This window comes from Diachasmimorpha longicaudata, chromosome 19 (genome assembly GCF_034640455.1).
Source record: "Diachasmimorpha longicaudata isolate KC_UGA_2023 chromosome 19, iyDiaLong2, whole genome shotgun sequence".
Lineage (NCBI taxonomy): Eukaryota > Metazoa > Arthropoda > Insecta > Hymenoptera > Braconidae > Diachasmimorpha > Diachasmimorpha longicaudata.
Genome location: NC_087243.1, coordinates 352,534 through 372,902, shown reverse-complemented (window position 1 = coordinate 372,902; position 20,369 = coordinate 352,534). Strand labels below are relative to the sequence as shown.

General features: G+C 39.2%; 1 protein-coding gene and 1 long non-coding RNA gene across 2 annotated transcripts; one reads left to right on the top strand and one right to left on the bottom strand.

Annotated features, from left to right (window-relative positions):
- Nucleotides 1-6,574: 6,574 nt before the first annotated feature.
- On the bottom strand, nt 6,575-12,884 carry LOC135171370 (uncharacterized). Its single transcript, XM_064137854.1, has 6 exons — nt 12,798-12,884; nt 12,567-12,704; nt 12,298-12,506; nt 9,522-10,254; nt 7,690-9,477; nt 6,575-7,582 (listed from the first exon to the last, which is right to left on the bottom strand). Exons 1-6 carry the CDS (start codon nt 12,882-12,884, stop codon nt 6,575-6,577), a joined length of 3,963 nt encoding a protein of 1,320 aa, XP_063993924.1.
- A 2,981-nt stretch (nt 12,885-15,865) lies between these two features.
- Nucleotides 15,866-18,247, top strand: LOC135171200 (uncharacterized). The gene is made up of 3 exons (XR_010300509.1): nt 15,866-16,104; nt 17,587-17,787; nt 18,144-18,247. It is a non-coding gene; the product is annotated as an uncharacterized LOC135171200 (long non-coding RNA).
- Nucleotides 18,248-20,369: the final 2,122 nt, after the last annotated feature.

Below are 20,369 nucleotides of genomic sequence, written 5' to 3'. Positions count from 1 at the left end.
CCGAGGTGAACGGCAACCCAGTGACTTCCGGCCTGATTGTGGTTGTCGGTGTTGATGATGATAGCACAGGGTCGGGGCCATGTCCAGGGGACACGGTCGGCAGGGTAGACACCTCCAATGCATGCATCTGTATGCGGTAATACCTCCAGGAGCTCAAGTGTATTCATAGAACGACGGTAATCCGGGAAATTAGCGTGGGCCTCGTTCAGCAGGCTGGATGCAACTAATGCAATCTTATAGTGCGCGCCCATTAAGTAGTCCTCCATTTTCATCCACTGTAGTCGACAATAACCTGCCTTGTGGAATCAATTTCTAGCAAATTGTCATATTCGGCGTACAACAGACAATTTACATTCTGCTCTGTTACTACCCGCATTGAGAGCTTCTTTACCGACAGCTCGGGCTGCGCTTCCCAGATAGGGCAGAATGCGTCGAAACCGACCTCCAAGGAAAGCACCAATTCCATGACCTCGTTGATAAGGACTTCCAACGAATATCCTTCCAAAATCATTATATCGGTCCACTGTTCCTCCACCAGCTTGGTTTGCGTAATATGCAATGTACGGGCTCATTTTTTAGTCAATCAATCCTCTTGAAATGAAGTGTCACGTTCAAAGGACCATACTCGAATGGAATCATATCACCCTGATTGCATCTTATATCTATTTCAATTGTGCGAAATGAATACCTCATCAACGGAATATAATGAGGAGTGGAAAACGTAGTACAGTGCATGGCCCCATAGCTATACGTAGAAGCGCTGAATGGTACCACTCGTAACAGAGATGACTGCACGTCACCTGTTACGGAGGGTACACAAAGATCGCTGTAGATGAACAAATTCGCAGGTAAACCTCTGGCCAAACTTGCGGGTAAAGATCCTTGACAATACGGCCTGGCGTTTGTGAGGCTGTGTATACGTCTCTCAAATCCCAACATATCGGATACTTTATCGGAAAAGTCTATTGCATGAACTGTGCTAGTGCAGTTCCTGGAGTTGCAGTGTTTTACAATTTTCACAAAACCTTGTTGCGCTAAATATTCAAATCGGATATGAGTACTCAAAGACAGAAAAGTATTCATGAACCCCACTAAATCTGTTATATCTTTGAAAACTGCAGTAGGTAGAAAAAATGTTTGTACCGAGTTTGTCTTGGTCTTTTTGTCGATTGAATTACTAACGAAATTGATTGGAGAATCTTTTCCATCACGTATATGTAAAAAATTGCAAGGAAACTGTATTTCACTCAGACCCACTACCCATTCTCCTTCCAGTTCAACTTGTTTTGGAAGCAAGGTCGTGAATTTCGATGCTGTATTATCAGGATGATAGCTCATGCTGCTGTTGCTGGGGAGCACCATATAAAATTCGTTTCTCTTCATTTTTTCCCAATTGCATGCAGTTCTGCAGCAGGTATCCAAGAATCAAACTTATCAGGATATCCTTCCCAATGAACAAGAACCTGCTTATTTTTTCCTTTTCCCTTGGAGCGTATGACACGTTCCACTATGAACTCGTCCTTGTCCGTTGGTTTATTGACAAGCACCAATTCTGGTTCGTAGAAAAATCCCTCAATTGGTTCGTCAGCAAAATCCATCAACTCGTATATCGGCAATGATTGTTTGAAAACGGCTTTCGTTATTTTGAATATTTCTTTACTCCAATTAGTTTCATATCCTTTCTCAAAGATGCCTTTCGTTCGACTGATGCGTACATAGTCACCAACTTTATATTTAAAGGATTCTTTACGTGGTTTCTCCGTCTTGAATCGACTTTGTATATTACGCCATACGTATGGTGCATTATCCATAGTCACAGCCGCAGGCGCCATCTTTATTGAAGAATGTCGCGAGTTGTTATAAGACTCGACAATTTGTTTCAAAACATCTGTATACTTAGATGTTCGACTATGTGTAAAGTAACGCCACATACGTTCCTTCAATGTCCGATTGAAGCGCTCCACAACTGCAGCTTTTATGTCGGGATTACGTGCAACACGAAATTTTATTTTCTTATCAGAAAAAAATTTTTGGACACTGTTGGCCATAAATTCTTTTACCTTGTCCGTTTGTATCGAAACAGGAATGCGCCCTCCATTTGTATCCATTATACGTTTGAAAGCTTCAAGAACCTGTGATGCTGATTTGTCTTTCAATGGCTCTACCCAGGCAAATTTACTCAAGACATCAATAACTACAAGTAAATATGAAATCCCATCATTATATGTTTTTAATGATCTCAATTCAACTAAGTCAGCCTCCCACACATCATCAATGTTGGTTACTGTATAATGAAGACGCGGAAATTTACGCTTAATGGGTCTATGAAGGGTATAAGTGTTCTGACCATTAAGCCAATTTTTTATTTCACTTTCAGGTATTTCTTTCTTATATTTTGACAAAATATTTCGAGCCCTTGTATATGCCTCAGGCTCTGGAAGGTTAAAATATGTCCTCGATAGTTTTTCATTGTTCAAAACGGAAGCCATGATGTAACTTTGTCGGTTTTCGGGGTGTAGGAAGGACTTAGCCGTGGTCTTTTCGAGTTTTTACGGGGACGATGTACAGGAGGAGTGCGTGGTGTATAGCTTTTCCTTCTTCTATCTTGGTCTACAGAACTCTCTTCCTCTGAAATTTCAGGTTCTCTCCGATTCGTAATGTCTGGCAATGCTGGTGGAGGCTGATAAAACTTGGGATTACCCAGAAACTCCCGAGGGGTGTTCAGACTTTGGAGATAAACGGCAAAATGTTCCCATCCTTTAGCTGAATATGTTTTCCGTGCTCTGACAACATCTTGTATGAGATCCACAATATTGACACCAGGAAATGTTTGTCCATCCAAAGTCACTTGTCCTTTTGAGTTCCATTTGAGTCTGTTAGCAGTGTCAATGGCGTCAATGTATTCTAGTATGCCAGCAGCTTTTCGCTGATATACTTTAGGTACAGTAGCAACAATAGCTTTTGGGTCGTAGCGTTCGGTGGTTTCAGTTTCGATGGGGATCTCCGTTTCTAACACCGGCGTTTTAGTTTGTTCTGTATAAAACAAATATCGCCTCAGAACGTCGTTATACAACTTCCATTTTTCATGGTCATCTCTAGGGCTTTTCGAATTTAAAATTTCCAATAGCTGGGTATCTAATCTGCTTGTAACAGTGCCTGGAATTTGCGCTGATGGCTGAATTTCTTTAGCCAATTCCGTTAAAACATGGTGAGCATCAACATGTGAAGAATTTTTTTTTTTTAGACGCTCCACACTCTCCTCTGGTACAAGAATCATTTTACGTGCATGTTCCATCCTTATACAATGGCTGAGATAAGTGCGCTTATCAGAGGACCCAATACCATCGGCAAAATTGAACCACCTTTCTGATTAATGATTTTTTTCTTGCTGCTTAAACTTTGTTTTTTATCGGCAAGTTTTCTCAATAGTTTTTTATGTTTGCACAGTTTTGATTTCTCACAATTTTTCAAAGGAATATTTCCGTGTAACAAATTTAAAGCACACTCGCAAATGCAGCGAATTAAATCTTTATTAGCGTGTTGTATTATTACCCGGCGTAGCCTGGGTGGTGCGTAGATGAGAGCGTGTAATAAGGCTGTATTCTTTTCTCCAAGCGACTTGCGAACAGAGCCGCTTTCAGAACGACTTCTCGTTGCCATCACACATGAACGACTGGTACACTCCGTGATGCCCCTCCTCCTTTTATATTGCGATCCTTGCGCGGAATATAAACATAATGATGGGGATCACTGGGGAATACATTGGTTCGAAACCTACAGTTTTCAGGAGTCGATTGTTTCAAATCTAACAACAAATAGCCATGAGCTGCCGACGTTGCATCAAAATAGGCTTCTTGCAGAAATTTTGGATCTTCTGGATATATTTGACGAGCCAAATGGGCAATTTGTGCACGATCTCTGGGATTTTTAAATACGACGATGTAATTTGTATTCAATGAAATGTCTCTCTGTCCTTTTCCTTGGTGGAATAAATTTTGAGATAGAAACATTACACTGAGATTTTTATGATGGCTTCCTTTTGTAAATAAATCAACTATTGCACCATTCGAAGATTCCCGCATCAAATCGTCCACGACAACCAATTTTGGCTTATTATCATCAAAATCTCCAGATCTTGGTAGGCTTTCACGAAATTCGACAAAATTATTATCATAATCCGAATATCCATTCTGCCACTCAGCGTAATAAAAGATCACTTTTTCAATTTGTGTATCGCACATTTGCTTAATTTCCTTCAAAAACCTTTTAACAAAAAATGTTTTTCCACAACCCGTGGGACCACAAATCATTGCAGTAAAGGGATGTTTCCACCTCGTGTCCATATTGCCTTCTGATTAATCATGCCTAAAATCTCATCATTTTATACAATTTTACGATATCCGAAAATATGGATTTGAAAATGCTAGAGAGGGGCGTGACGTAATGCACCTGTATTGGGGTCAAGTGGGCTTGCCTATGACTAGGACAAGGACAATGCGCGTAGGCGGGGGCAGGTAAAAAAAGGTGAAGAAGTGCAGTAGCCCCCCTGTGGCGCCAACAGTAAAACCCCGGACTTTTCCCAATATAGGCCGAATTTTCTCGCACTAACTGCAGTCGTCCAAGGGACATTCACAATGTCGGACCCAAACAATTTAGCGAGGCCCAGTGACCCGTCCGAAGAAAATACTACACCTCCACAGGGAGATTTTGATTGGATAAATAATTTTGACCTTGAGTTATTCGGTGATTTTGTCATTGAAAATAATTTTGATGGAGATTTATTCGAAAATTCTGAGCTCTTTGATATTCAATGTGGTGGTGGTGAAAATGTTGTGAGTGACCCTAGGGCTTTGGAAGCTGTTGAAGAGTTTAATCTAGATTTACTAGATCAACAGAATGGTAAGTATCTAGCTTCATACCTTTTAAAATACCGAGAAAAAATTTTAGGCATACTTTTTTATTGAAAAATACTAAACCCAATTTCAGATCAACAAAATGGCCGCGAAGAAGAGATTGAAAATCGATTGCCGGCCTTAAGGACAATACGACGATCACGCCGGAGACTTCCACGTTTCAAACTCGACACACATGTGATGGAGTTTGCAATCAACCCTTTACCTGAAAGTCGTGACCCTGCCGACTGGGTTGAAGAAGCTTTTCGTGATGTCTATAATAAAATTATTGAGGCTGGAGGGCGTGGTGTGAATCGAATGTGCCTTACATTCAATTTTGCAAATATGCAAAGAGACAATGCCTGAATAAGTCCACGTGCGATCAAAGGATATGAGTTTCAAGATCTATGGAATCTTGTCAGCTCTATCGCGCAGAGCGCAAACGGTTTCGGATGTGCCGATAAGTTTTGGATCAAACTTCACGTGGCTGAAGCCCCGGTAGGTCAAGGTTTCCTTGAAAACGGCATGAAAAGAGGGTTTAGTAGAAAATGTATCCTTCAGATTTCGAATGAAGATGGCTTGTGTCTAGCCCGATCACTTGTTGTGGCCAAAGCACATGCAGAAAAATTAAAAACCAGAGCGGATAAGGGCAAGATCCACGAGGTATGGCAGGCAATCCGGCAATGCAAGGGAAAAATGCAACGTAAGGAGGCCGAAAGACTAACTCGAAGGGCAGGAGTCATTGCTCCTGACGAAGGCTGTGGTCTACAGGAAGTTGCTCAATATCAGCGATACTTGGCTGAAGAAGGATGCCTTATCAAGGTGTATTCCCTCATGAGAAACGGAAAAGATCGCCCTGTGCTCTACGATGGTACACCTGAATTGATTAGCAGAAAGATGGCCGTCCGATATACCTTACCGATTGTGTATTATCCTGAAGAGAACCACTATGAGCCAATCCAAAATTTACCTTCATTCTTTGGCGTGAAGTATTATTGCGAGCATTGTAACAAACCTTACACTACGCAAGGACATGTTTGTGATAAGACTTGTGATAGGTGTTTGTAGAATCCTCCGTGTGACTCTACGATTGTTGATAAAATAGTGTGTGACGATTGTAATCGAGAGTTTCACGGGCAATTGGCCGATCAAACGAGCCCGCCGAAGGCGGGCGAAGTTTGATCGTAATTATATGAAAACGTCTCGTTCGAAGATGATGAATAATTGTAGTCATGCTTGTCATGGCTTACTTCACAACTTTTTAGAGCAAAAGGCGGTTTTTTGAAAAAATTGCGCCATTGGTACTCTGAGGTATCCTGGTACCGACCGCCGTTCTTTTTTCATTTGTTTAGAGATCCCAATTGTAAATTGCGTTATCGGCATTCTTATGATGATGTGGGTTTATATAAAAAGGAATTTTTTCCTTGTATGGGTTGTTCTTGTAGAACGGGTGGGAGTTCATCATCTTCGAACGAGACGTCTTCATACAATTACGATCAAACGAGCCCGCCGAAGGCGCCGAAGGCGGGCTCGTTTGATCGGCCAATTATATTCAGCGTCTCGTTCTCGATGATGAATAATTGTAGTTTTAGCGCTGCCGATAACTCTTCTTTTGTTAATACTTTGGTCTTTATTAACCAAATATTTCACACAATAATGAACAACGTACATCTTTATCACCCTTAGGTATTCAATATACTTAATGCGAAGTCTTCTGTGTTAGTCAGAGGCTTATTATAAAATTTGGCGAACACCTGAGAGTTTTTTGACCATCCCACAGTGCGTCTAATGGTATCAATACTAACACCCCCTCGATAAGCCGCAGAAACAGAGGCATGACGCGTGCTATATGCTGTAAACTGAGTTGTATCCACTCCTGCTTTATTTAAAGTAGATTTTATCCAGTGGCTCAGTGTATCTGTTGATGCTTTTTCATAGGGTTTACGAGTGCAAATAAATAAATTCTTATTATTTTTCGGTCTGAACTCATTAGTCATTTTTAAATATTCTTTGATGAGTGAGCCGACACACAATTCTGGTTTTGCTTTAAATACTGGTAGTACAAGTTCAGGTTGGAAACTCTTTGCTTTAGACGTCTTTATTAAATCGGGAATTTTTATTTTTATACCTGAATCGGAGTACTCAATATTATCTATGTTTATAGCCGCAAGGGTTTGTAATCTATGCGCAGTGGTCAAAGCCATAAGAGTCACTACTTTTTCTGTGGCTTCTCTAAGTGATAAATCCACAAGGGGTTTAAGATTTTTTAAATAATCTAACACTGGCGCAGGGTCCCAAGTTGAGGCATATCTTGGTCTGCTCGGTTTTTTCCTATAAATCCCTTTTAGAAAACGCGAGATTAATCCATCGGTATGAATATCTTCAGATGAAATTAGAGAGATTGCAGAACGGGTAGTATTTAGCCCTGTATAACTCGCCCCATTTTGAAATTTCTCGAAGAGAAATTTGATAATGTCTGTTGAACTCGACTTATATGGATTTATATTATTTTTTAAACTGAAATCTCTCCATGGACGTAAGGCACTTTGATATTGTTTAATTGTCGATGAGGCAAGTGAATCCACTAAAATTTCTGCTGCCTCTTCATCGACCCCTTTATTCAAGAACGCTTTCCTGATAAAACTCCTGCCATCAAAGAGAGTTTCGGTGCTAGCGGATGGATCTTCTCCCTGCAAGGTGAGAGTAATAGATTTTTCTCTGGTTTCATTATCAAAGGTGGAGATATTAGAAGGGACATGAACAGCGGGTACCACGGTTGCGTGGGCCAATCCGGTACTACTACAATACCCTCTGCTTTATCTCGTGAAATTTTTTGTAAAGTTCTCAAAATTAGTGAGAAAGGTGGAAAAGCGTAGAACCTTTCAGTTCTCCACGGAATGGTGAAAGCATCTACCGTACAAGTTCCAGGACTAGGGAATCTAGAGCAAAACCTCTCACACTTTCTGTTTGATTCTGATGCAAACAAGTCGATAGAGAATGGACCAAATTTCTGAGAAATTTCTTTGAATATCTTTTTGTTCAATTCCCATTCCGTATCTATATTCAAAATTCGAGAGGCTCGATCTGCCTCTATATTCTCTTCTGAAGCTATGTATGAGGCAAACACCCACAGGTTTTTACTTTCACACCAGCTCCAAATTTCCCTGGCTAAATTGCTTAGATGAGGGAACTGTACCCCACCTGTTCGGTTGACGTATGATATAGCCGTGGTATTATCAACCCTCAGAAGAATCTCACAGTTCGAAAGGCGAGATGCAAAACATTTTAACCCGTGGAACACCGCAAGTAATTCAAGGTAATTGATGCTGAACTTCCTATTTTTTATTGACCAGAATCCATGAGAGCTTACCCCTTCGCAGTGTGCTCCCCAACCTGTGAGCGATGCATCCGAAAAAATTTCCATCTTGAAATCGTTCGTTCTAATAGGATTAAATCCTATCAACGAATTTCTTTCCCACCAGTTCAGGTCTTTCATCATGGATTCCTCAATAATCATTTCGCCCTCATAATTATAATCATTCAGTAACAAGGCTAGAAACTTTTTTCTTTCTAAATGTTTACAATGAATTGACCCATATGCAACCGCGTGGCAAGCCGCTGTCAAAATACCAAGTAATTTTGCAAATTCACGGATTTGACATGATATTCCTATTTGTAACTCACCGCATAAGGTGGAAATTTGTTCTTTTTTCTTGTCAGTGAGTTCTAACCGATAATCTATTGAATTAATTATAAACCCCAAATATCTGCAACGCTGATTAGGTATCAACGAGCTCTTTTGATAATTAATTATAAACCCCAATCGTTCAATCAAGTCCCGAGCTATTTTCACTTGATTCGAACATTCGGAATACGAATTTGCGATAATTATAAGATCGTCAATATAAATCACTGTACGAATACCCTGAATTCTTAATTTATACATGACAGGTTTAAAGATCTTTGTGTAAACATACGGACTGGAACATAAACCAAAAGGTAGGCATGTAAATTGGAAAAGCTTCCCATTAAATTGGAATCGTAAATATTTACGATGATCCCTATGTACAGGCATTAAAAAATATGCGTCTTTTAAGTCTAAAGATGCCATCCAATCCCCTTGATTCAGAAGGATCTTAACTGATCTTATATCTTCCATTTTGAAATGCTTTTGTACAACAAATCGATTTAATCTCTTCAAATTGAAAATAAACCTGTTGGAGCCATCAGGCTTAGGAATAAGAAAATATGACGAAATAAATTGTCCTTCCTCCTCTGAACATTCCTCAATTGCGCCTTTGATTAATAATTTCTCAATCTCTGCGCTAATGGTGGTCCAATTTTTTGCTAACCGAGACGGAGCATTTGGAGGTTTAAATTGATGTGGAATTTTTCTGAACGGGATTTTATATCCCTGAAGACACTGGATTATGAATTTATCTGTTGTAATTTCTCTCCAAACGTCAGTAAATAATCTCAAACGACCGGCAGGGATGATTACCTCATCTATTTCTTTGTTATCGTCGCTCGATTCGACGTTGATGACGTCTTGGAGCTCGCAGGGCGGGATGTCTGCGTGAATGTTCTTGGTTTGAAGTTCAGTGTCTGTCGTTTCTGATAGCCACCCACCTGCTTGTATCTCGCAGGTGGGTGTCTGACGTTTCCCTGTCCCTTGTTGGCTGTGATTGAGGGTTTCTCCGGAGCCTTGATATTGGCGCAGGCCTTCTCCACTGTTTTTGCCTCCTTGATCTGCTCGGCGAATTTTTCGCCATAGAGCCACTCGTCAGGTTTAGTGGCTTCCACTGTCGGTTTCACTGATTTATTCAGTAACGGCGTGATGAATGATCTTCTAGCTACTGAGAATTGATGAAAAACATCACACATCAACTTTGATGCATCCCAGAGGTATGATACCAACAATTCTTGGTCAATGCCATCCTCTGGATTGTCAACGACCATTGACATTGCTGCTCCCAGAGCTGACAGTGCTGATCCTGCTGAATTTTGTGAATTCACAAAATGAACATCACGCTTCTTGGCAATTTCGGATAGGGCTGCTCTGATCTCCACATTGATTTTTGGAGTTTCCAGGCGTAATTCTCCTTTTTTAGGATATTTCTCGAGGATACTCTTCTTAACATCCTCTTGGAGTCCTTCTTGAAGCCATTTCTGCATTCTAACCTTGATTGCTGCATTGAATGTAATGGGGACTTCTTTGGGTTTACTTGGGTCTTCCCCAAGGATATCCAGCAGCTCAGGGGGTAATAACTCCTCCGCTCTGTCAAGCTCTGACGATTCTACATTGACCATCAGCGTTGACTTAACACTTTTTTGAAAATAAAACAAGAGGCTTCGGATTGGCCTGCTGAGTGTGTAGATGATGAATCAAAGAATAGATATATTGCTGAATATGAGGCGCGAGAAGGTATAAAACCTGACAAAGATAAAATTCAAAAGAATGCCGGATTAAGAGCAGTAGCAAAACTTTGTTTAAACTGTCTCTGGGGTAAATTTGGGAAGAGGGAGAACTTGACAAAAAAAGCTATTATTCGAACACATGAGGAATTTGCAAATATAATGTTTAATCCTGAAATTGAAGTAACAGGACTTGTTCCTGTCGATAACGACACTCTCTTCATGTCCTGGAAACATTTAAATGAAGCCGCGGAAATGTCCACTAAGGCTAATGTCGTTATTGCGGCTTATACAACCGCTCACGCGCGTCTAAAGTTATATTCTTATCTAGAAAAACAGCAAGAACGTGTTTTATATTATGATACAGATTCGGTAATTTACGTCAGCGATGGATCAAATGAATTACCGGTAGGGAATTTTCTAGGGGATTTGACCGACGAAGTAGAGGGCTACGGAGAAGGAAGTTTCATTACTTCTTTTGTCTCTGGGGGGCCTAAATTTTATACTTATCGCGTAAAAAAACCGGACGGTAGTATTGCGGAAGTTAGCAAAATAAAAGGGGTTAGACTGAATTATGAATCGCGTAAACAAATTCATTACGACTCGATTCGCGCGCTCGTTGTCGATAAAGCAGATCCCTACCAGATCGACTATCATGGTATTCGTCGGACAGTGTATCATGACGTCATCACGAAACCTGAGAGTAAGATCGTACGTGCGACAGGCCCAAAACGGCGGCTTGATGGTTTTGCGACTCTGCCCTATGGTTTCAAAAAACCACGATTGAGCCGCTGCTAGTTGGCGCACTGTTTTTTAAAAATTAAGTATTTTATGCATTTAGATTGATTGTTGTAGTTTTGTATAATATTGTTATGCACTAAAAACGTTTGTAGGTCTTCATTATTTAATAATTAATTAAACAATTTAATGAGTAGGGGCTATTCCTCCACTCGCTTAATATTTATTTGTAGACTCGAATAGTTATTATTAATGGATAGGGAATCATTTGTTGATAATTAATATCCAACTTCCATATTTTTAAGTTAATTTGTTCACTAGATATTCATTATTTAAAAAATGGGGCCTTACAGTGTTTACATTTGCGCAGAGCCTCCTGGTGTCAGGAGGCGGACCTACGTTTTTACCGACACTGTGGAATTCTGGGAATCTACGTTTCTGGGAGGGGTTACCGATTCTCAGGGGCGCCACCGTCAGCTTTGACAGGCGGGTTTTTAGCCGTTCGTATTTCGAATTGAAATACGAAGTTTCAAAAACCCGCGGCCCGCGAAAATGAAAATTAGCTGTAAGAAAAATGTATGTTATATATGAAGAAAAATAAATAAATAAATAAAAATTAGAAAAAAAGACCCCCTTTAAATTTTTCCCACCCAATTCCTATTTAATAATAATTTAAAATTAAAAGAAGTAAATGTTTAAAAAGAAAAAGGAAACAAATATTTATTTTTAAAAAATTTTTTTTATTAAAAAACTTGAAATTAAACTACATTGTTTGAAATAATAATCTTAAATCTAAAATATTTTTTTTTTTAATTTCAACTTAAAACTAAAAATATATTTCTTTTATTCTTATTTTAAACTTACAACTAAGGGGAGGAATTATGTGAAAAAAAAGGACAAAAACATTTAATAAGAAAAAATTTTTATTAAAATAAAACTTAAAACTAAAATACAGCTTTTTTTTTCGATTCTTATTCTATAATTTTAAGGAAAGGAAATGAGCAAAAATATACAAAAGAAAATATTTATATTAAAAAAAATTTTTATTAACACAAAACTTAAAGCTAAAGAACAGATTTTTTCATTTTATCTCTATCTTATATCTTAAAATGAAAGTAAATAAATTAAAGGGACATAAATAAATAAAAGAAAAATGAAAATATTTATATTAAAAAAAATTTTATTATAAAAAACTTAAAATTAAGAATACAAAATTAAGATTAAGGGGCAGGGGGAGGGGTCTCAGTCCCACTGCTCCAGGGACCAGCCCTCCTCCGTCAGGTCGGGCTGGGTGGGCTCCTCCCCGAAGAGGATCCTCAGGGCCCAGGCATCCCACACGTCGTATAGGGCGAGCACCTGCTCACCCTCGGCCTCCAGGTCACGCGCCTCGCGCCTCACAGCGCGGACCCACCGCGCTCTTGGGGTGTCCGGCCCAACACCTCCCTCCCAACGGGCTCCGGCCTGAAACAAAAGGAAAATAAAAACACATTAATTAGGAGTGGTCGCGGGCTGGAGGCTCACATTTCCCCACAATCTCAAATCAAGAAAGGGCACAGGCAGGTCACAAGAAGAAAGGACATGGGTTCGGGTTTTCCCTTTTTTTGGAACGTTTTGATGTTCCTGGTTTGGTCGGGATGCTGGGACTTTCCCATTCACTTTCTACTTTTCAGGGGTCCTCCATAAATCATACGCGTTTCTGGTTCTTTTTTTTCTTCTTCTTTTCTCTCATTTTTTCTTCATATGTTAGAAGACTGGGTTTGCTGGTCCTTTCATACGTAGAGTCCAGTTTATGACATAATCCTTTGCCAGCTGTGTACTTGCTTCTTTTCCAAGGTTCATTTTTCCCCAACGGGTAATTCCTAACACATGCAAACGAATTTTCCCGTACACTCCAAATTTCAAATACCCAGCTCGAAGGGTGGGGTTCTATGTTTTCTGACCAATCTGTTGCGTCTCAAGTACGCGAAATTAACAAGTTTCAATATGCAGTCAATTCAATTTCTTATTTTTTCATTTTTTTTTGTTTAATACCTTTTAGAATTATTTATCCCACTCAGCCTTATGCTTTAGAAAAAATTGTAAATCCATAAATTCACTTAAATCATTTCTCTAATACCTCCATTAGACCCTTCAGAATTGTTTTATGGTCTGTCCATTTATAGCACTCGACCCTCAATAGTCCCACAACATTTTCACCCAGACACTTTTTATTGGGGAATAGGCCCAAGGCGCCAATTTCTCCCTCTCCCTAGTTCCTGCATTTCCGAATTCTCCAATTAAAACATTATCCCTCCCATCACAGATCATTTTTTGACTAATTCATTTTGACAATTTATTTCAGTTCCAAATCTCATCTCTTAGAAGAAACACCTCATCGGAGGTACCCTTATGTATTGTCTCGCTATAACAAATATTAAAATTAAATAAAATAATTTCAAGTGTTCATCAATCAAGGTCACCTCCTCCTCAAGTCTCCTCATCGAATATCCCCTTTTTTTTCGTTAACAAACAACTACACAAAGATCATTTCGGCGTGTAGTGAAAATTGCAGATACTGTTCTGGTCAAGTCGGATTTCTGGAATTTACGACTCCAGAAAGTTCAAAATAAAACACAGTATCGATGCAATTTTATTCATAATCAGAATGTTTGGGAGTTGTGACGAAGAAAGGGTTCCCTCCTCCAGCCCTCGAACCTCTTAGACAAAATGTTTAGTTTTATGAGCGACATCGTGCGAAAGAGTAGCCTAAAAACCCTCAATTTTGTAACCGCGTATGTAGTGAGTGATCTCAAGGTAAAATCAAGAGTGCAACCTATGTTCCCAAATATAAAATCAATGTATCCTTCTCGCTTGCTCGTGTAACCTTACCATTTGTAAAAATAAATAACAATTTTAAAAAAGTGTTGGTGTTTATCAGAAGTGATTCATCCAAAGAGAAACCAAGATTTGAAGCCCTTACACACCTCGAGTGATATTAAATTGTTAGCTCGGGTGTAACAAACGTGTGAAATTACGCTTGCCTTAAAAAAAAAGCGGTTAAAGATACCGTGAGAAAAAAAACAACGCTTAAGGATTTAGAAGAAAGATATAAGATAAAAATAAGTAACGTAACTATGCTAACGGTGATGAAGCTGATTCTCAATCGTAATAGGCGTGATGGGGGTCTGAAATAAGAACGACGAGTTCTCCTTGCTCTAGGGTTTGGGCGATGTCGGGTATCATTATTTCCTAGCAATTGTTTGCGAGTTTTCATGTCGCGAATATATATGACCTCGGGTGGAAACCAACAGAACTCCCTACTGACTCGTGTGAAATCATATAGATCGATTTCAGGGATGCATCAAGAATATTTGAACACAGCAGGTTCTAAGCCATCTATCGGGATCTTTTTATTTTTGCAATGTCTGCTAATATGGTAAAGGATTGGTCGATTGAGCGCATCTTGGAAGAGGCCCATTTTATCATATTGAGTAAAGTACTGGGGCTTTATGTTGCCACATCTCGCCCTGCCAATAGCTTCCTCAGGTGGATATTCTGATAGGGATTGAATCGTGAGATTATCGATATGTTTCAGTTTGTTATAGTAATTTCTGGCAAGAAATAGTATGAAGTGGTCGATTCTGGGTATATTGGCTGTATCGTAGAGGCTTTTATTATTTGTGTAATGTTGAAAATTACTGTGGAAGGATTTGTAATAAAAGAGGGAAGCTCTAAGACAATTTCGTTCAAATCGTCTGATTTTCTCAACCTGAAAGGCTCCCATGTTCCAGAGAATTTCAGAAGCGTATGTCAGAAGAGGACGTATTAGAAGAAGGTAGCAAATAACTCAGGCTCTTTTCGTAATATTTTCGTTGTGGAACAGATTTGTTAACGATTTGTAGCGGGACCTGGCTTTCTCTGTTTGGATGTCTAGATGTGTTGAGCATCTAGTTAGATTATCTATCTGGACCCCCAGGTATTTGACAGAGGTTTTGACGAGGATGGTTTCTTCTAAATTAGTAACGGGATCTTTAATCGTGATTGAGAATTTTTTAACCGAACGTCTTTTTATTGATCCCATATTGGAGATCGGATTTCGGAACAGGATGGCTTCGCTCTTGGATGGGTTGACTTTTAGATTCCAGGCGGCGTACATTTGAAGTACTTTATTAGTTAATTCGGAAAGGGTATCGGCAATTTTGCTACCGGAGTCGCCAGAGTGATATAAAATTCTGTCGTCGGCATATGCGATGGAGAATTTATCAGTATCGGAGTAAAAATGAAGGCGTTATTCATGTGAGCGGTGAAAATGGAAAAGAAAATTGGAGAATTTATTGTGCCTTGTTGTAGGCCTTCCGTAATGTCAAAGATATTGCTAAGGAGGTTGTTATGGTTGGTAACGCAGAATTTTTTATTATCGATCTTGTGCCAAATGATCCTAATAAGTTCTGAGGGGAATTTATTTTTGATAAGGATAAAGATTAGCCAGTTTATCCAGACCGAATCAAATGCCTTCTCGAGGTCGAGAAGGACGGCACCTACCATGCGGTTAGCGAATAGCTCGTCGTTAATGTCGGAAATTAGTTTATGGACAGCATGTAGTGTAGAATGATGTAGTCCGAATCCATATTGATTGTCCGGGATGATTTTTTTCGTTTTCTCATGTTTAGCAATGGCATTGTTGATGACCACTTCAAAGATTTTCCTGACAGATGGGGTCATGCTGATGGGTCGGTAACTGACAGGGTCAGAAGGGTCTTTGCCTTTTTTTAGTATAGGGTTGACAATTGCTGTTTTCCAGGCTACGGGGAAATAGTAATTATTGAGGGAATTGTTAATTATAACCGCAAGGTCAAAAATAATATCAGGGGATAGGTGTTTTAATACGGTAGGGAGGATTTTATCGATAGCGCTGGAGGTTTTATTGGAGAGGTATCTGAGAATGATTTTGATGGCAATGGGGTCGGTAAAAAAATTTTCTAATTGTGAGTTGCCGGTAGGGTTAGAAGCTTTATTAGTTGTGTTAAAATTCGTGATAGTTTTGTTGTCATTTATATCTGCGTTTAACTGTTCTTCGAAGGTATGTACTTCGGAATCCACTAATTCTTTGAGTCTAGTATTAAGGTTTAAATGTCTAGGAGCGTTAATTGTTTGATAATAAGCCCCAAAAGTATTGGTAATATCAATTTCATTATTGATACTAAATTTGTTGTTGATAAGTGGGAGGTTAGGTAAGTGACATCCCGCTTTTTCTAGTATTTGTTGATTATTGATGTTTATATTAAGTTCTAAAATAGGGGGTTTATTCTTGGGTCGAAATATTTTGTTGACAGTGTTTCTAAAATCAATCGAGTTAAAGATTTTAGTCCAATGTTTATCTATGGATTTATTAAATTCATGATTAAGTTTTTGTTTATAAGATGCAATTAATTTTTTGAATTTAATTGTTAAGGGATTGTTTTCATTTCGGTTAGTTTTTAACTGGTTATTGTATAACGTTAAGAGTTTAGATTTACGTTTCTGGAGTTTTCTAATTTTGACGTTAATATATTTGTTAATGTTTCCGGATTGGTTATTTTTGGGGATTAACTCATTGATTTTTTCACATATAATACCACAAGTGCTTCAAAATTATCGAATATTTCCCGATAGATTCGTTGCAATCAAATGAAGGAGTCAAGTTTTTCAGGTTAAAAAATCACGAGTGCGAAGCACGAGTGATTTTTCCTGAAAAACTTGACGACTCGAACTTCGAAATTATCAGATATTTCCCTCAAGGTTCCCTACAAACAAATAATCTTGTCAAGTTTTCCAGTTTAAAAATCACGAGCGCGAAGCGCTAGTGATTTTTCTGGAAAACTTGACAAGATTATTTGCAACGAATCTATCGGGAAATATTCGATAATTGTGAAGCACTTGTGGTATTATATGTGATTATTTTTTCCATCCAAATGTTGGCCGATAGAATTGCACCATGAAACGAAATTTTCAACCAATTGCCATTTAATCTGTCAGATACAATTGAGGGTTACTTCATCATTTGTTTTTTTTTTATATAGGCAACATGCAAAATTTCCAGTGAAATTTCCAAGAATTTCCGCTGAAATACCGTGTTGGCTATACAAAATAACGTCGAATGGTGCAATCCTATTGGCCAAGATTTGGATGGGAAAAATAATCGCTGAAATTCGAGGTAGGCTATACAAAATATCAACAAATGGTGCAATTCTATTGGCTGAAATTTGGATGGGAAAAATAATCGAGGATAAAATCGGATATTTCGGTAATATGGGTGTCGATTTCCGTGATAGAGAGGTTTCGGTCTTGTGGAATAGACGACGAATAACTTGGTTGGAGATTTTTGGTAAATTCCTCCCAGTTAGTGGATTTATAGAGGGGGAAAGGGGTTGGTGATCTCGGTTTTGATTGTAAGGTTGTTTATATTGTCTAGATTATGGTTGATATTAAGGGGTTACATGGGTTTCAGGGTTTCAAAAAATCGATTTTTTTTCGTCTTATTAAATTCTATAACATTTCTAGAATATTGTCCTAAATTTTCAAGTTGATCCGAGTAATAGTTTCGGAGATACAGCCCTGAAAAGACGGACGCTCGAGGCCAGGTAATTCAAAGTGTCTAGAGCCGTTTAAAGTGTCTAGAGCCCAGATAAGCCAGGGTTCGTCATCGACAGGAGTAAAAGGATGCCCTGGACATTGCAGCTGCAGCAGGTTCTCTACTTTATGGCCCAGGAATCGACGATTCAATGTAAGTTGAAAAAAAAAATTTTTTTTCCCCACTTTTATTGTCCAAAACTTTAAACGCGTTTTTCTCAAAACTATGTTTTCAAAGTCGGTTGTCATGATTTCTCGCGAACTACTCAACCGATCTTAATGAAATTTTACACAGGTCTTCGAGATATCATTTACAAGGTCTTGAACGAAGGATTTTTTTTTTTTAATTACAACTATTTAAAAATAAAAAATTTTCGAGAAATTTTCATCAAAATTTGCATTTTTTTATAAAAATGTCTGCCAAAAATCGAATTTTCATTTTTTTTTTCCTTCGTCCAATACTTAGTTTATTGTCTTTACTAAAACACGAATTTTTTCCTTTCATTTCAGATAATCCTGAAAGAAGTTCTGCTGACAACGCGGAGGCACCTTTTTTCCGAGCGACTGCCGGAAATGGCGTCGTAATGGCCGCCATCTTGATATTTTTTTTTGAAAATTTGACAAAATGTTTATTAAATATGTATCTTTTAAATAATAAAAAGTTTCATCTAAATATTTCATTGTTTATATGCAAAAAAAATTATTGAAAAAAGACCGTCTTTTGCCCGAGGAAACCCATGTAACCTCTTAAGGGCTTTGTGATCGCTATCAGATGTGACGTTTGGGTTGTGGCTATGGACTGCGATGATCCTTTGGATAGCCAAGTGGAAGTGAATAGTCCCAGACTACTCACCAAGGGGTTATATATATTGTAACAGACATTTGGGGATGTCTCTCGAGAACCCAAAGACGGGAGGGAGAACACTAAATCCCGAAACGACGAGTAGTTTAAAAAGCGTGAGTGAGAGGGAAGAGAGGGAGAAATTTCGATTTATTTTGTACTATTCCACCCCGGTGTGGCTAAGCCCGGAAAATAGAGAATTTTAGATTTTCCCCTCCACCCTCGGGTGGTCAATTGAGAAATTGTTCGCCTTTTACCGACCCATGTAAGAGTTTTTTGTGCCCACTAAAATTATCGCGAAGAAGGGCCAAAATACGAGTCATCCGGTAATTTTGGTGGGGTTCACCCTTAGTTAATCGTTCAGGCATTTAAATAAGCCCGGCTGAAATACCGGCGCTACAAAAAGTGGATTTTAGGGGGATTAATTGTTTACGTTTTAGTTTTTTGGTGGAAGCTCGCTCGAAGCAGGTACAGCCCCTGTCTTCGACGAATTGCCAGGCTGTTTAGGATTTACGTCATTAGTTTTCGGTTTTTGAATATATTTGTTCAACCCCCCTGGATCCCGGAGAGTCAAACCCGCAGAAAGCGCCAAAACCCCAGAAACACTAGTGAGCAATCACGTTCCTAGAATCCGGTCGGTAAAGGGGAGCGTCAGGACTACGGTTAGGCTAATTAGAGTAGAGAGGGTGACACTACCCGGTGCCCTCGGAAAATTTCGGGAGGACCTCGGGAACTAGAGCGGAGCCTCCCGGTCCTTCCCCATTCGATTACATCGACGTGATCCATCAGTTGCGATCTGCGAATCAAAGGGATAAGTAGTACTTAGAGTTATCCGTGGATAATTGTTTAAATCGAGGATGAAGGGAAAAGGCAGACGTAGACGCCTAGATTTGATGCTGAGTTAATTGTTTTATTTATTCGCCGTGGGTTAAGCCCAAAGCGCCCTTTCTGCACTTCCGGGTGGTTTACGATCAGGGTTAATAATCATTTCTCCAAGTTGTAACGATTTACCCGTCAAATAGGGCACGAGTGTTCTCCAGGTTTTACCTGGCCCAAAAATCCTTTTGGAGAGTTTAATTAGTGTTTCTTTTTTGGTAATTCCAAGCCGTAATGACTTAATAAAAGAAAGGATGAAATAATGGTTGCGGTATTGCGTAGTAGTGTAAAGGATAGAGCGGGGTGGCGATTGCATCATCCCCCCGTTCGATCTCCCGATCAAAATTCCGCCGGAACTTCTAATGGTTCCCGGTCGGCCAGTAATGATGCGAAATCTCTCACATTTTGTGAGATTGTTCGGGGAAGTATTCTCTTAAAATAGGCTGTTGGATTTCGGAAATCCACTCAGCCGTTTTCGAGATATGTTAAATCGCCAGTTCACTGGATAATTCCCCCCTTGGTGTAACGCCTTGGGTGGGCCCATTGAAGAGTGTTCGCGTTTCCGACAGGATTACGGTGATCCTGTACGGCCAGAAATGATTAGAAATTGTTAAAATTTTACTGAGAACATCTACCAGGATATGGCGATTTAATGGGTTAAAGTTTTTCATTTTCGCCTGTACGAAGTAGGCGTTTTCACGAATCTCCGGAAGCATGTTTTCCGGCCTTTGAAAAGGTTCCCCACGCGTGGTGGGTTTCGCATCCGTCTCTCTCGCTCTCTATCTCTCTCTCTCTCGCACGCGTTATATTAGATGCGCTGCAAAATCTCTAAGATTTGTTGATTATTTGCACCTTGTTCGCAGGAAAATTTTTAAGGGACACGTATTTAGGGAATTAGACGAAGTATTTAGTAACATATCCCGAAGCTTTGATAGTAATTGGGAATTTATTAAAGATTATCCAGGGTTATTAATCCTGGCCAAAATTGAAAGAAATTAAAGGAAATGTCGAAGAGAATT

Bases quoted from the DNA above. Each gene is read 5' to 3' on its own strand.
- LOC135171370 (XM_064137854.1), bottom strand. From the start codon at position 12,884: ATGAACCTTGGAAAAGAAGCAAGTACACAGCTGGCAAAGGATTATGTC. The intron at 10,255-12,297 runs GTGGGACTGAGA...CACACTCAGCAG, and splicing joins GAGGGCTGGTCCCTGGAGCA to GCCAATCCGAAGCCTCTTGT. The intron at 7,583-7,689 runs GTACCGGATTGG...CTCACCTTGCAG, and splicing joins AAGCAGAGGGTATTGTAGTA to GGAGAAGATCCATCCGCTAG.